This window comes from Ornithorhynchus anatinus, chromosome 3 (assembly GCF_004115215.2).
Source record: "Ornithorhynchus anatinus isolate Pmale09 chromosome 3, mOrnAna1.pri.v4, whole genome shotgun sequence".
NCBI classification, from domain to species: domain Eukaryota; kingdom Metazoa; phylum Chordata; class Mammalia; order Monotremata; family Ornithorhynchidae; genus Ornithorhynchus; species Ornithorhynchus anatinus.
In genome coordinates, this window is record NC_041730.1 from 21507539 (window position 1) to 21520194 (window position 12656).

The following is a 12656-nucleotide window of genomic DNA, read 5'->3' on the forward strand; positions in this document are numbered from 1 at the left end:
CCCCGCCGCTAGGGCCCGTGAGACCGAGGCCGCGCTGAGCTCGTGAGCTAATCGGGAGGCCGAAGGCAGGGGCGGCTGGGGAGCGAAACCCCCGTCCCCGGCCAGAGAGCGTCGCCTCTGGGGTCGAAACCTTCCCAGGCTCCCTCGTCTCCTCTCCCCCGGGTCCCCATCTTCTCCGTGCCCCCACCGCAGCCCCTTCTGGGGCCGAGGAGGGGACGGGCCTCGTGCTGGGCGATGGCCGTCAGCTTCGCTTCCCCCTCGGGACCACTGGGCCTCGTGAAGGCGGGTCGCCACTTTGCAAGTGGGCTTCTCAAGCTCACGTCCGCTACCGGAGAGGCAGGGTGGTTCGGTGGGAGGAGTCCGGGCTCGGGAGTCAGAGGTCATGGGTTCTAATGCCGACTCCGCCGCCTGTCAGCCGTGTGACCTTGGGCAAGTCGCGTAACTTCTCTGGGCCTCGGCTACCTCCTCTGGAAAAAGGGGATGAAGACCGGGAGCCCTTCCGGATTACCCTGCATCCACCCCAGTGCTTAGAACAGTGCTTGGCATATGGTAAATGTTGACCAGATACCGATATTATTACTACCCCTTTATGCTCGGTCCCTCCCTGCGATGGGCCGGGGGAGCTCCTAGTAGGGTGTTTGCCTTCTTCCTTGGCCAGGCCGGGGGCCGCAGGGCAGGGGAAAACGGTGGCGTGCCGACCGCTGCCGGGCCTCGATGCCCGCCTCAGCGATATCGTCCCTTTGCCCTCGGGCACGGGGCAGCCCCTCGGTGTCTCCCGTGGGGATGACGGGGAAACGTCCCCCATTTCCCCAACTCCTTTGCTTTAGTATCCGCCTTCAGAGCTGCAAGTGGGAGAGATCTGCAGTCCTCTCTTCCTCGAGGAGGGGCCCGAGAGACAGGCCCCTGAACGCCTGGAGAGAAGCCCACGTTGCCTCGTTTTTGTCCGTCCGTCTCCCCCGATTAGCCCGTGAGCCCGTCATTGGGCGGGGATGGTCTCTATCTGTTGCCCAATTGTACATTCCAAGCGCTTAGTCCAGTGCCCCGCACATAGTGAGCGCTCAGTAAATACTATCGAAGGAATGAGTGAATGAATGAGAAGCTCCGAGTCCCGCCCTCTCCCGCCTTCCCTCCCGGCTGGTTCGACCGTCAAGCGCCAGGTTTAATCCTCTCCCATTATTGAGAAGCAGCATGGCCCGGTGGAAAGAGCGCGGGGCCCGGGAGTCGGAGGACCTGGGTTCTAATCCTAGCTCCGCCATTTGTCTGCAGCGTGACTTGGGGCAAACCATTTAACTTCTCTGCGTTACTTCGTTTGTAAAATGGGCATTAGAGGGGTGAGGCCCGCGCGGGACGCGGACTGTGTCCGGCCCGATTCATCTCCGATCTACCGCGGTGCTTAGCGGAGTGCCCGGCACCTAACGTTTGACAGATACCACTGAAAAAAAAAAAAATCCACGAAGCCTCCCCGAACTCTTAATTCCAAGCCTCAAACTGCACCTGACGCAGGACAACTGTATTTACTTGATATATAGTCAACGGTGGGAGGCTCAGAAGGGATGACGCGATTTATTTTTTTTTAAAGAAAAAACTGCCCCTCTCCAAACTCCACCTCTAGGGGTCCGGCACTGGGAGGTTGCGGACCGATTCCCGAAAGCGGGCTTCGCGGGGAGGAAGGTAAGCGTCGTACGGTGTCCTCCCCCACCCCGGGGCAGCCTCCCCCGTCCGCTCGACCCTGCCTCCGTCCCCGCCGGCCGGGACGTGGGCAGATGATCCCGACGAGGCGTAAGCGACGCCGCCGGTTCTCCGCTCGGGGCGAGGCGCGCGAGGTTTCGGACGATCTCGACAGCCAGTCGCCTCCCTTTCGGGTCCAGAGACCGCTCCGGGGGGAACGTGGCGTGGGCAGTGGGTCGGATGGGGCTCCGCCGGCCCCCGGCCACCCGGGAGCGGCGGCGTGCAGGGGCGAGGGGCACGGGGGCGGGGGGGGTTCTCTTTCGAGGGCGAGCGGGGGCCGGGGCGGGGACCCGAACGATGACGGAGCCGAACGGGAGGTGGAGGGGGGGGCTACGAGGCCCCCCGAGCGTCCCCCCTTTTCCCCGGCCCAGGGCCAGGCCTCGCCTTCGACGGCACACGGGTGGAGGGGCCGGGTGGGCCGGGGCATCGGGGTTTAGCGTTAGGGCTGCGGCCCAGCAGATGGCAGCCTCGCCCAGAGGGCGGCGAGGACCGGGCCCACGACCGGGCCGCCCAGGCCACAGCCGAGGCCTCGGGGCCGGGCCGGAGGAAGGGCAGGACGGGGCAGGGACGGGCAGGGAAGGGCCGGGCCGGAGGGAGGGGGAGGAGGCCGGGCCCGGAGAGGGGCCCACACGCTTCTCCTAGGGCTCGGACTCGTCGGTCTCTTCCGTGGAGCCCTCGCTCTCGCCGTCCGGTCTGCGGGGATGGTGGAGCGGCCTCCAGGGAGAAGCCACGCGGGGCGGCGTCCGGGAGGACTGGCCGCCGCCCTCCGCGCCGCAGGCCGAAGGAGGCGGGAGCCCGGGCACCTGGGCCAGCCTGGAAGGGAGGACGGGAGGGAGGAAGGAAGGAGGTCGTCCCGGGGCCGGCGCGGCGTCTGGAGGGGAAGCGGCATCCCGGCGGAAAAGACCGGCCCTCCGATTCCCCTCGGCTCCGCGGTTCCGTAAAGTCCGTGACGGCGGTAATGCCTACACCCGGTCCCCCGAAGCCCTAAAGCCCGGCCTCTGGGTCACTACATCTTAGGAGGAGAGGCCCATGGGAGGGACGGGAGACGGCCCCGGATCCCCCACGGCCCAGACGCTTCCCCGACTCCCTCCGTGGGGCTGCTCGGCGCCGGGCGGGGGCCGCCGTCCCGGGTCCCCGGCCTTTTGGTTGCCGCGAGGAGGGAGGAGGCCTCGCTGCTCCCCTCTCCCAGCCGTCCCGCCGCCCCAGACCGGGGGCGGAAGGTCGGAACGGGACGGGGCCGGAGCACCCGAAGGCGCCAGACGGTTCCGACCGTTGCTGGAGGGATCGGTGTGCGTGGAGGTCCGGGGAGCAGCCCGGGGCTTCAAATGGCGGCCACGGCGACCAGACCCCGGTCCACCCGGCGGCCCGGCGCGGGCGAGAGGGAGGCCGCGGCTGAAGGAGCGGGAGCCCCGGGGGCACGGGCCGCTTGTCGGCACGGGTCAGCTGTCCCCCAAGCTCACCCCAGAGCGGCCCCCGTGCCCTCCGCGCCCCGTCCAGGGCCACGCCGGCCGCTGCGGGGGGCAGTCGGTGCTACGGGTGGCCAGCCGTAGTCTCGGGTGGGGACCGGGACCAGAGTCCTCTCCTCGGTCTAGATGGCAGGGAGGGGTGACCCGGCCGCGGCAGCACCGCTCCTGTAGCGGTGCTCCGCTCCGGACCGCTCCGTCCTCCCGCCCGCCCACCCCAGCCCGGGACGGACGGATACTTACAGTTTCTCCAGCTCTTCGTCCATGGGGGGATCGTGCATCAGATCCGCTCGGTCTGGCAGGGCCCCTGCGAGACAGTGGCGAAGACGGCTCAGTTGGAGGGACCGGGGAGACTTCTCCAAGACGGCCCCGTCCCCCGCTCTCATCCCGGGCTCCGGCCTGACGAAGCCTCCGGTTGAGGCCCTTGCTTTCTCTGCCGCCAGGTCCCCTAGGAGGGACTCTCGTACAGAGGAGGGAACGCGCGAGGCCCAGAGCGGCGACTCGAGCAAGAGGACCTTCTCCGGGTAGGGCAGGGCCGCCACCCCCCCCCAGCTGATAATGATAGTAACGGTAATAATTGTGATTTTTGGTAAAGTGCCAAGCACTGTTCTAAGCTCTAGGGAAGAACAAGGTAATCAGTTTGGACACAGTCCCTGTCCCACATAGGGTTCCCGGTCTTAATCTCCATTTTACAGATGAGGGAACTGAGGCGCACGGAAGTTAAGTGACTTGCCCAGGGTCACAGAGCAGACGAGTGGCGGGGCTGGGATTAGAGCCCCGCGTTCTCTGACTCCCGGGCCCGTGCTCTTTCCGCCAGGCCACGCAGCTGCACCGCCAGAGATGGAGAGAGGAGAAATGGGGGAGGTGAGGGTGCCGACTCCACTCCGCTGCCAGTCCCTCTAAACTTTAAGCCCGTTGTGGGCAGGGATCGTATCTACCGACTCTATTATACTGTACTTTCCCGAGCGTTGCACACGGGAAGACTCAAAAGACACACTTGATGGACTGATTCTCAGCAAGGGGCCCAGGGACCCAATCCCACTCCATCGGCAGCTCTCTCCCTCCGCTTGCCCTCGCTGGGAGGAAGGTGTGGTTCTTCTGAGCCTCCCTGCTTCTAGAGGTGGGGGGGGGGGGGGGCAAGGAGCAGGGCTTGAGGGTGGTTTGTTGGGATTCCCTGGGGGACAGGATGAAAGAGGAAAATCTGGTGGGATAGATTCTCTCAACAAGAAATTCTGGGAGGATTGCACCCTGATGTCCCAGGGCCAGAGACGGGAGAAGGAGCAGGAGGAAATTCGAGGTATAGTTTGGGAAAATGGAGCTAAATAATAATAATAACGGGCATTTTTAAGCGCTTACTACGTGCCAAGCACCGTACTAAGAACTGAGGGGGGGGATACAAGCAAATCGGGTTGGACACAGTCCCTGCCCCCCGTGGGGCTCACGGTCTCAATCCCCATTTTACAGATGAGGTCACTGAGGCCCAGAGAAGTGAAGTGACTTGCCCAAGGTCACACAGCAGACAAACCATCAGGCACCGTGAGTCCCCCAGCTCTCCCCCGGCAGAGGGCTACTGGGCACCAATCGTGTCCCGGGGCGGGAAATGAGCCCAGGGACCAAGCGCTACGCCGTGTCCACGGGCCGGGAACCGGACTTCCACCCGGCAATCCAGCAGCCACCTTTAACCCGGCGGAGCGCTGGGGGTGCGGGCGGGATTCCGGACTACGGGAAAAGGGGCCGGCAGCGGAGCCGAAGGCCGGGAGCGGAACGCCCAGCGGGAGTTGAGTCGGCCCGAGGAGACTTTCTCCCGTCCAGTTCAGCCTGAACCGCCGAGAATCTCATCAGAGCACATCGGTGGGGCAGTGGGGGACGCCTGGATTCCAGGACGGAGACCACCCAGGCTTGGGTGGCCGCTCTTTTCCGGGATGATGTCAAGGAACGGGATGGCCCCCGGGCGGGACCGAGAGAGCTACATCCTTTGGCCCTAGAGAGCGGTCTGGATCCGAAGGGGTAAATGCCGACGGAAAGGGTACGGTAAGGGTGGTCCGAGGGGTGTAACTAGATTCGGAGCTGAAGGCGGGACAGAGTCACAGGATGTGGTCTAGGCTGACAATAAAAGGGCAGTAATTACCCAGCCCCGTGCCAGGAAAGCTGAACCGCCAAACCGTGGGTCCGGGCAAGGGGTCAGAGTTGCCACAGAGAGTCTCCGGGCCGCGGAGTCGGATGGGTCTGGGGCAGAAGGATCCCCAGCCCTCGCCCCACCCCCCAGCCCCCGCCCCACCATCCATCTCCGTCCGACCTGTTGTGGGGGACGGGGGGGACCAAGACTACGCACGTGGCTCAGTGGAAAGAGCCCGGGCTTGGGAGTCGGAGGTCATGAGTTCGAACCCCGGCTCTGCCACTCGTCAGCTGTGTGACTGTGGGCGAGTCACTTCGCTTCTCTGTGCCTCCGTCACCTCATCTGTAAAATGGGGATTAACGGCGAGCCTCACGTGGGACGACCTGATTCCCCTGTGTCTACCCCGGCGCTCAGAGCAGTGCTCGGCACATAGTAAGCGCTTAACAAATACCAACATTATTATTATTAGGTTCCTAGAGAGGGGTGGCAACTGACAGCAGTGAGAGAAGCCCTAGGGCCACGGTCAGGGGAGGATTCCCAGAAGCCCTTGGGTTGCTCCCGGTTAGAATAATAACAGCGGCATTTACTAAGCACTTACTACGTGCCGAGCGCCGCGCTGAGCCCCGGGGTAGATCCGAGATAATCGGATCGGACGCGGTCCTCGTCCCACGAGAGGTTCGCCGTCCGAGAGGGGGACCCAGAATCTTATCCCCATTTAACGGAAGAGGAAACCGAGGGGCTCCAGAATCCCAACCCCAGGTTCCGCCCGCTGGGCCACGCTGAGGACGGAGGCTTCTTACCAGTTCTTTTTCGATTCCCTTCCGTGGGGGCTACCATCCCAAGAAGGTGGGCCCGGAACCCACCTCCCTGTTTCCCCTGCTCTCGTTCTGCCGCCCTGCCCTCTTCACTCTCCTCCCCTCCCTTGGTTCCCCGGGCAGCCAGATGCTGCGAGGGATGCGGGGAGGTGCCGTCTCATCTGTCGTTGGTTCGCAGCCCGGCCGCCCGGCTGACAACGGGCGAGCGGCAAAAGTGGCGGAGGGGCCGGAAAGGGTGCTCGGAGGGGGAAGTGAGTTCAATAGAGAGTCTGGATCTGGACCGTAGGTTCCAACGAGTCAGAAAGGCACAACCCGGGCCTGACTCCTGCGGTCTATTCACAGCCGGCCAAGAGAGGCAAAAGAATGGGCTTGGAGAAAGAGCACGGGCCTGGGAGTCAGAGGGCCAGGGTTCTAATCTCCGCCCCGCTAACTGCTTGCTGTGTGACCCTGGACAAGTCGCTTAACTTCTCTGTGCCTCAGCTCTCCCTCCTACTTAGACCGGGAGCCCAATGCCGGACAGGGGCTGTGTCCAACCTGACTGATTTGTATCTACCTCAGTGCTTAGAGCAGTATTTGACACATAGTCATTGCTTAATACCATTAAAAAAACCCTCCCGATTTTCAGATAACAACAATAATAATAATAATAATGTTATTTGTTAAGCGCTTACTCTGTGCAGAGCACCGTTCTAAGCGCTGGGGTAGATACAGGGTAATCAGGTTGTCCCACGTGAGGCTCACGGTCTTCATCCCCATTTTCCAGATGAGGTCACTGAGGCACAGAGAAGTGAAGAGACTTGCCCACAGTCACACAGCTGACAGATGCAGGTCTGGTTGGTTTGGGTTCCCTCTGAGACTTGGGTGTGTGGCAGGGTGGTACCTGGCTACTGTTAGCCCACTGTGGGAGCGTGAGCCCGGCTTTTCCCGGCCTCCCTCAGGGTTGGTGGACGGCGGGGAGGCTTGAAAGTACGTTTCCCGCTGACCCGTGGCAGACTCAGAACGAACACTGATCACCATTTTAATATTTCGACGGTATTTGTTAAGCGCTGACTATGGGCCAGGCGCTGTTCTAAGCCGTGGGGTGGATACGAGGTCATCAGGTGGGACACAGTCCATGGGGCTCACAGTCTTAATCCCCATTTCACAGATGAGGTAACTGAGGCCCAGAGACGTGAAGTGACTTTCCCAAGGTCACACAGCAGACAAGTGGCGGAGCCAGGATTAGAACCCAGGTCCTTCTGACTCTATCCGCTAGGCCATGCCGCTTCTCCAACATTTAATAATAATAATGATGTTGGTATCTGTTAAGCGCTTACTACGTGCAGAGCACTGTTCTAAGCGCTGGGGGAGATACGGGGGAATCAGGTCGTCCCACGTGAGGCTCACAGTTAATCCCCATTTGACAGATGAGGTAACTGAGGCACAGAGAAGTGAAGTGACTTGCCCGAGGTTTCCAAAGTTACGGTCCCCGGACCCTAGTCCTGTCCCGGCGCGGCCGAGGGTGGCGGTCGGGCCGATCCCGCCCCCGGCCCAGTTTTGACTTCAAGCGCAATCAGCTGGTCGGGCGGCCAGGAGATCGTGACCCTCGAAGAGAGACTCCCGGGACCACCTGTTAGATTGCTGGGGGCTCCTCCCCTGACTGCCCCGGGGCCCCGGGCCGGGAACTGCTGGGCCCGAAGCCCCCTGTTTTCTTTGCTCCTCAAAGTGGGTGGATTTTCCGCAGCCGTGAAGAAAGGCCTGGCGTCGGCGGCAACGCAGGCCACGCCTTGGCCCTGTTTGCGGACGGGATTCGCGTCTCTCCGCTATATAATCGCCGCGCTCCTGGGTAAACGGCCCTGCCCGGGACGTTCCCCTCGAGGGGCCGGGGTTCCTCTTGGGGAAGGGCGGCCTCCGCACGCAGGCCGTTACGAAGAGGCAGGGGTGGGAGAAGTCGCTTCTTGTCGAGGCAGAGGCCCGGGTTGGGGGAGGTCCGGCAGGACTCCGTCCCTGCCGGCGAACACACCGAGGTCCCCGGCCAAGGGACCGCGGTTCTGAAAGTTCAGAGCTCGGGGCTTTTATTCGTCTCCGGGCCCCAGGCTGGAAAATTCTTCGGTTCACCACTCCGGGGGTGGTGAGGGAGGCACCTCAACGTAAAAGACGAGCGGGGGTCCCTGAGGCCACCGGGATAATATACTCCTACCGGTCGCGCCCGGTGCCAGCCAGGCTCTGTGCCTTACCCAGGGCCCGGTTGATTCCCTGATGCTTGGCGAGAGCCAGAAGGAATTCATAGAAGGTCAGTCTCTGCGCACCGCTCAGGACCTCTCTGAGGAGGGCTGGGGGAGGGCAGCTGGAAGGGAAGAGAGAGAGAGAGAGAGACGGCCAGACGTAGGCTGAGCAGAATCCGAACGTTGTAGAACTCATCCCTTTTTTTTTCTCTCATGGTACTTTAAGTTCTTACTCCGCGTCTCCAGCACTGCTAAGTACTGGAGCGGAAACAAGTTCACGGGGCCAGATTCAGTCCCTGCCCCACCCGGGGCTCACAGCCCAGTAGGAGGGAGAACACGTACCGAGTCCCCGTTTTACAGGTGAGGAAACTGAGGCAGAGAGAAGTCAACTCGCCCAAGGTAACACGGCGGCTCTTCGAACGGGCCCGGAAAGCCACGCCCGGGGCCTCGCCGCGGGGCCGAAACGGGGCCCGGCTCCACACCTGTAGGCTGTTGCGTTCATTCCAGTTGCTACCCTCGTCTGGAGCGATGAGGGGACGGGGAGGAAATGGTCAAGGCTGGGAGAGGGCCAAAGCCCCCTTCCCTCGGGGATCCTAAGAAGGACTAAACTTAACCCCTCTCTTTCCCTGGAGGCGGCTAAGCTCCGGGTCACTTCCCTCCTCTCCCCCCCCCGGCTGCCCGTAATCGCTCGGGAGGAGGACGTGGCCTCCAGTTGGCCTGGAGTAGTAGAGGCCCTGGCCCGGTGGAGATCCCCTCCTTTTGCCCGGGCCATTAAGAGGCTCCTCGGGTACAGCTGGGCCTGATTAGAGGGGTGAAGGTGTGTGTGTGTGTGTAGGGCGGGGGAGTAGGTTAATTGCTAGGGGAAGGGGGGGTTACCCCGGTGGAAGTGATTCTTTAATATCAAGCCAACTGGGATGTTTTTCAATCTCCTCCCCAGCTCTAAGGCAAATAGCATACCCTGAGCCCACGTGGCTCCTCGCCCTTGAGGTCCAGAGAGCAGGGCGGAGAAGGAACGGGGAGATTCCCAGCGGAAGAGGGGCCTTCCTTCTGGGAGATCTTTCCCGGAGCCGACTGGCCGAGACCGGGAACGTGCTCTCGGTTGTCCGGCGACGGTGGTGGTGGGTAGGCTGTCGGTCGAGGGTCCCCCTGCTTCTGAGGAGTCGCGAAGCCCTCGCTTCCACTCACCCGCCTCCCCCCGGTCACTTGCTGTGTGGCCTCGGGCAAGTCACTTCACTTCTCTGGGCCTCAGGTACCTCATCTGTAAAATGGGGACCGAGACTGTGAGCCCCACGCGGGGCGGGGACCGTGTCCGCCCCGATTTGCTTGTATCCACTCCAGTGCTTAGGACAGTGCCTGGCACATAGTAAGCAATTATCATTATCATTATTACCTGCATTTGTGCCGCTCACACAGGCCCTCGAGGCACTGGCAGAAGAGCGTCGCCTCCACCCCTTCAGGGGTGGCGGCCTCGCTTGGGACCGGCCGCTGCCGGTGCTGACCGCTGGAGGAGGTGGGTACGATGACGGTGTTGGGGCTCTTGCCCATCAGCAGGTCCTGATAGATAGTGGCCACGCTCTCCAGGAATTCTGGCAAGGTGGGGGAAGGCGGCGGGTCGGTTTAGGCCTTATCCATCCACCGTCCCTCTCCCCGGCTTTTCGGTCCGAACAACCGAAGCGGCGAGTGGGCGCAGCGCTAGCCGGCGGCCCTCCCTCCTCAAACGCTCGAGCAGGTAAGCGGGGCTCTGCCTTTCCTGACGGGGACTACTCGAGTGGGGAGGGGAAAAGACGCTAGGACCCGTTGGGCCCGCAGCGCGCAGGAAGAGGGAAGGAAGTCGGTGAGTCCGCGAGGGCTCCGGCCCGCGGCCCGGCCGCTCCGAAGTAAACACCGTCCGGGGCCCGCGGGAGCGGCCGGAGAACGCTGGGCCTCGGAGAGCTGGCGGGGGGGGGGGGTTGTGGCCTGGCGGAGGGGACCACCCTCTGTTTACTGGAGGAGACTAATTTTAAACAAGTTTGTTTATGGACGTGGTCAGCGGTTTATAAATCCAGACTCCACTCTGGGTGGCTCGAAGGCGTGTGGGAGTGCGTGATGGGGAAGCGGGGTGCCGGGCTCTGACGGGCAAAGCCGTCCCTAGGCGAGGCCACACGGGGAAACGGCCCCAGCAGCCGCGCTCCCGAGGGCTCCTCCCTTCCAGGAAAGCGATTCCCCGACGGCTTCTTCCAGCCACCGCGACCCGCCGCCCCCTTCGTCCCCGCCCACGGCGCGGCCGCAGCCGTCCGGGATCCCACCTACTGGAGGAGGGGCCAAGCAGGGCACAGGAGGTCTGCCATCAATGGATGACAAGTTAATAATAATCATCATCATCGTGTTGGTATTTGTTAAGCGCTTACTCTGTGCAGAGCACTGTTCTAAGCGCTGGGGGAGATACAGGGTCATCAGGTCGTCCCACGTGAGGCTCCCGGTTAATCCCCATTTTACAGAGGAGGTCACCGAGGCCCGGAGAAGTGAAGCGACTTGCCCGCGGTCACACAGCTGACAAGTGGCAGAGCCGGGAGTCGAACCCATGACCTCTGACTCCGAAGCCCAGGCTCTTTCCACTGAGCCACGCTGCTTCCCAGTAATTACGGGAAGTAATTACTGTACTGGTAATAGTAGTAATTACGGTACTGGTTAAGCGCTTACTATGAGCCAAGCACTGGGGTAGATACCAATTAACCAGGTTGGACATAATCCCTGTCCCACATGGGGCTCACCCTCTTACTCCCCATTTTACAGATGAGGTAACTGAGTCCCAGAGAAGTTAAGGGAGCTCCTTGTGGGCAGGGAACGCGTCCGTTTGTTGTACTTTACTCTTCCAAGTGCTTAACAGTGAAGCTTAGTAGAGAAGCAGTGCGGCTCAGGGGAAAGGGCACGGGCTTGGGAGTCAGAGGTTGTGAGTTCTAATCCCGGCTCTGCCGCGTATCAGCAGTGTGACTTTGGGCGAGTCGCTTCACTTCTCTGGGGCTCGGGTACCTCACCTGTAAAATGATTAAGACTGCGAGCCCCACCTGGGACAACCTGATTGCCTTTCATCTCTCCCAGCTCTTGGAACAGCGCTTGGCACATAGTGAGCGCTTGACAAATACCATCATTAGTAGTAGTAGTAGTGCAATGCTTTGCACACAGTAAGTGCTCAATAAACGCAACTGAATGAATGAAGTCACCTCTGCAGACATGTGGCAGAGTGGGGATTAGGACTCGGGATCTTTTGACTCCCAAGCCCAAGCTCTACGAGGGCGGGTGGGCAGAATTTAGCATCTTCCACCACCTCGGCCTTCCCCTCGGGACTTTAAGCTCGTTTTGGGCAGGGAATGTGTCCGTTACGTTGTAGTCTCCCGAGCGGCTTAGCACAGTGCTCTGCACACAATAAGTGCTCAGTAAATACGACTGACTGACTGGAGTTCAGCAGAAGAGCGCACGGAGGGTGATGGCAGATAGACATTTGATCTTTTGAGGGAGATTTCGGAGAACACGCTTTCTTCCTTTTTTTCTTTTCCAAAAGAGAAATGCTAATATGTTCCAAGCCCTCCCCTACCTTTCCCACATCCAACTGGACCGTCTTCTTGTTGCCTTGGATTCTCCCTCTCCTTTCCCTGTGGGGCCGAGTCGCCGCAGAGGGGATTTGGGGGACCGTTAAGGGAATTACAGCCCTGCTAACAGAGGCTGGGGAGCAGAGAACAAAGGGCAATGGGGAAGGAGGGTAGCGTGTGCGGGAAGAACAAAAGGAAAGGGAGCCAAAAACGGAAGAGGAGAGTCCTAGAGGGGGGCCAGATGCAATTCTGGGAGCCTCTACTCACCGCAGTAGTAAAACTGAATCTGGAACGCGAAGAGGAAATCCGCAAAAGACATCAAGCAATCCGTGGCGTCGTCTGTGAGCACGATCCTGAGGGAGATAGAAAGCAGGCTTCACCTGGGCCTGGTCAGCCAACACCTTCCGCCAGAACCTTTGGGGGTCCTCTGGGTGTGGGGGAGGGTGGGGAGAGAAGGTGACCCTTGGAGCCGAGGGGGTCAATTTGGAGGAGGGTCACCGGGTCTGACTTCCTAAGCTCCTCGGCCGCTCACCTCTCTCCTTTCCTTCCTCTAGGCTCCCCCGCTGCGGGGATCAGACCCCGTCCAGTCCGCAGCGGGGTTAGAAGGGCATCGACGGGACGGAAGAGGGTGGAGGGGTGGGTGAAGGGTTTGGAAGGGGGAGGGTGCCGGTCCGCAGTGCAGATGGGAATTCTTTTCAGAGATTTCAGAAGCGGATCCCTTCCATGGGAGGAGAGCGCTACTCGGCTCGGCGCAAACACGGCCG

General features: G+C 61.5%; 1 protein-coding gene across 1 annotated transcript in view; it reads right to left on the reverse strand.

Annotated features, from left to right (window-relative positions):
- Nucleotides 1-1536: 1536 nt before the first annotated feature.
- The window catches only part of C3H11orf49 (chromosome 3 C11orf49 homolog), a 173629-nt gene continuing 162509 nt past the window's right edge, over nt 1537-12656 (reverse strand). Inside the window, exons 5-9 of the mRNA XM_029061185.1 lie at nt 12160-12245; nt 9717-9912; nt 8339-8448; nt 3435-3498; nt 1537-2541 (exon numbers count right to left, since the gene is read on the reverse strand). Of these exons, the coding sequence (XP_028917018.1) occupies nt 2367-2541; nt 3435-3498; nt 8339-8448; nt 9717-9912; nt 12160-12245 (631 nt within the window). The 3' untranslated portion in view covers nt 1537-2366. The remainder of the gene's footprint in view (nt 2542-3434; nt 3499-8338; nt 8449-9716; nt 9913-12159; nt 12246-12656) is intronic.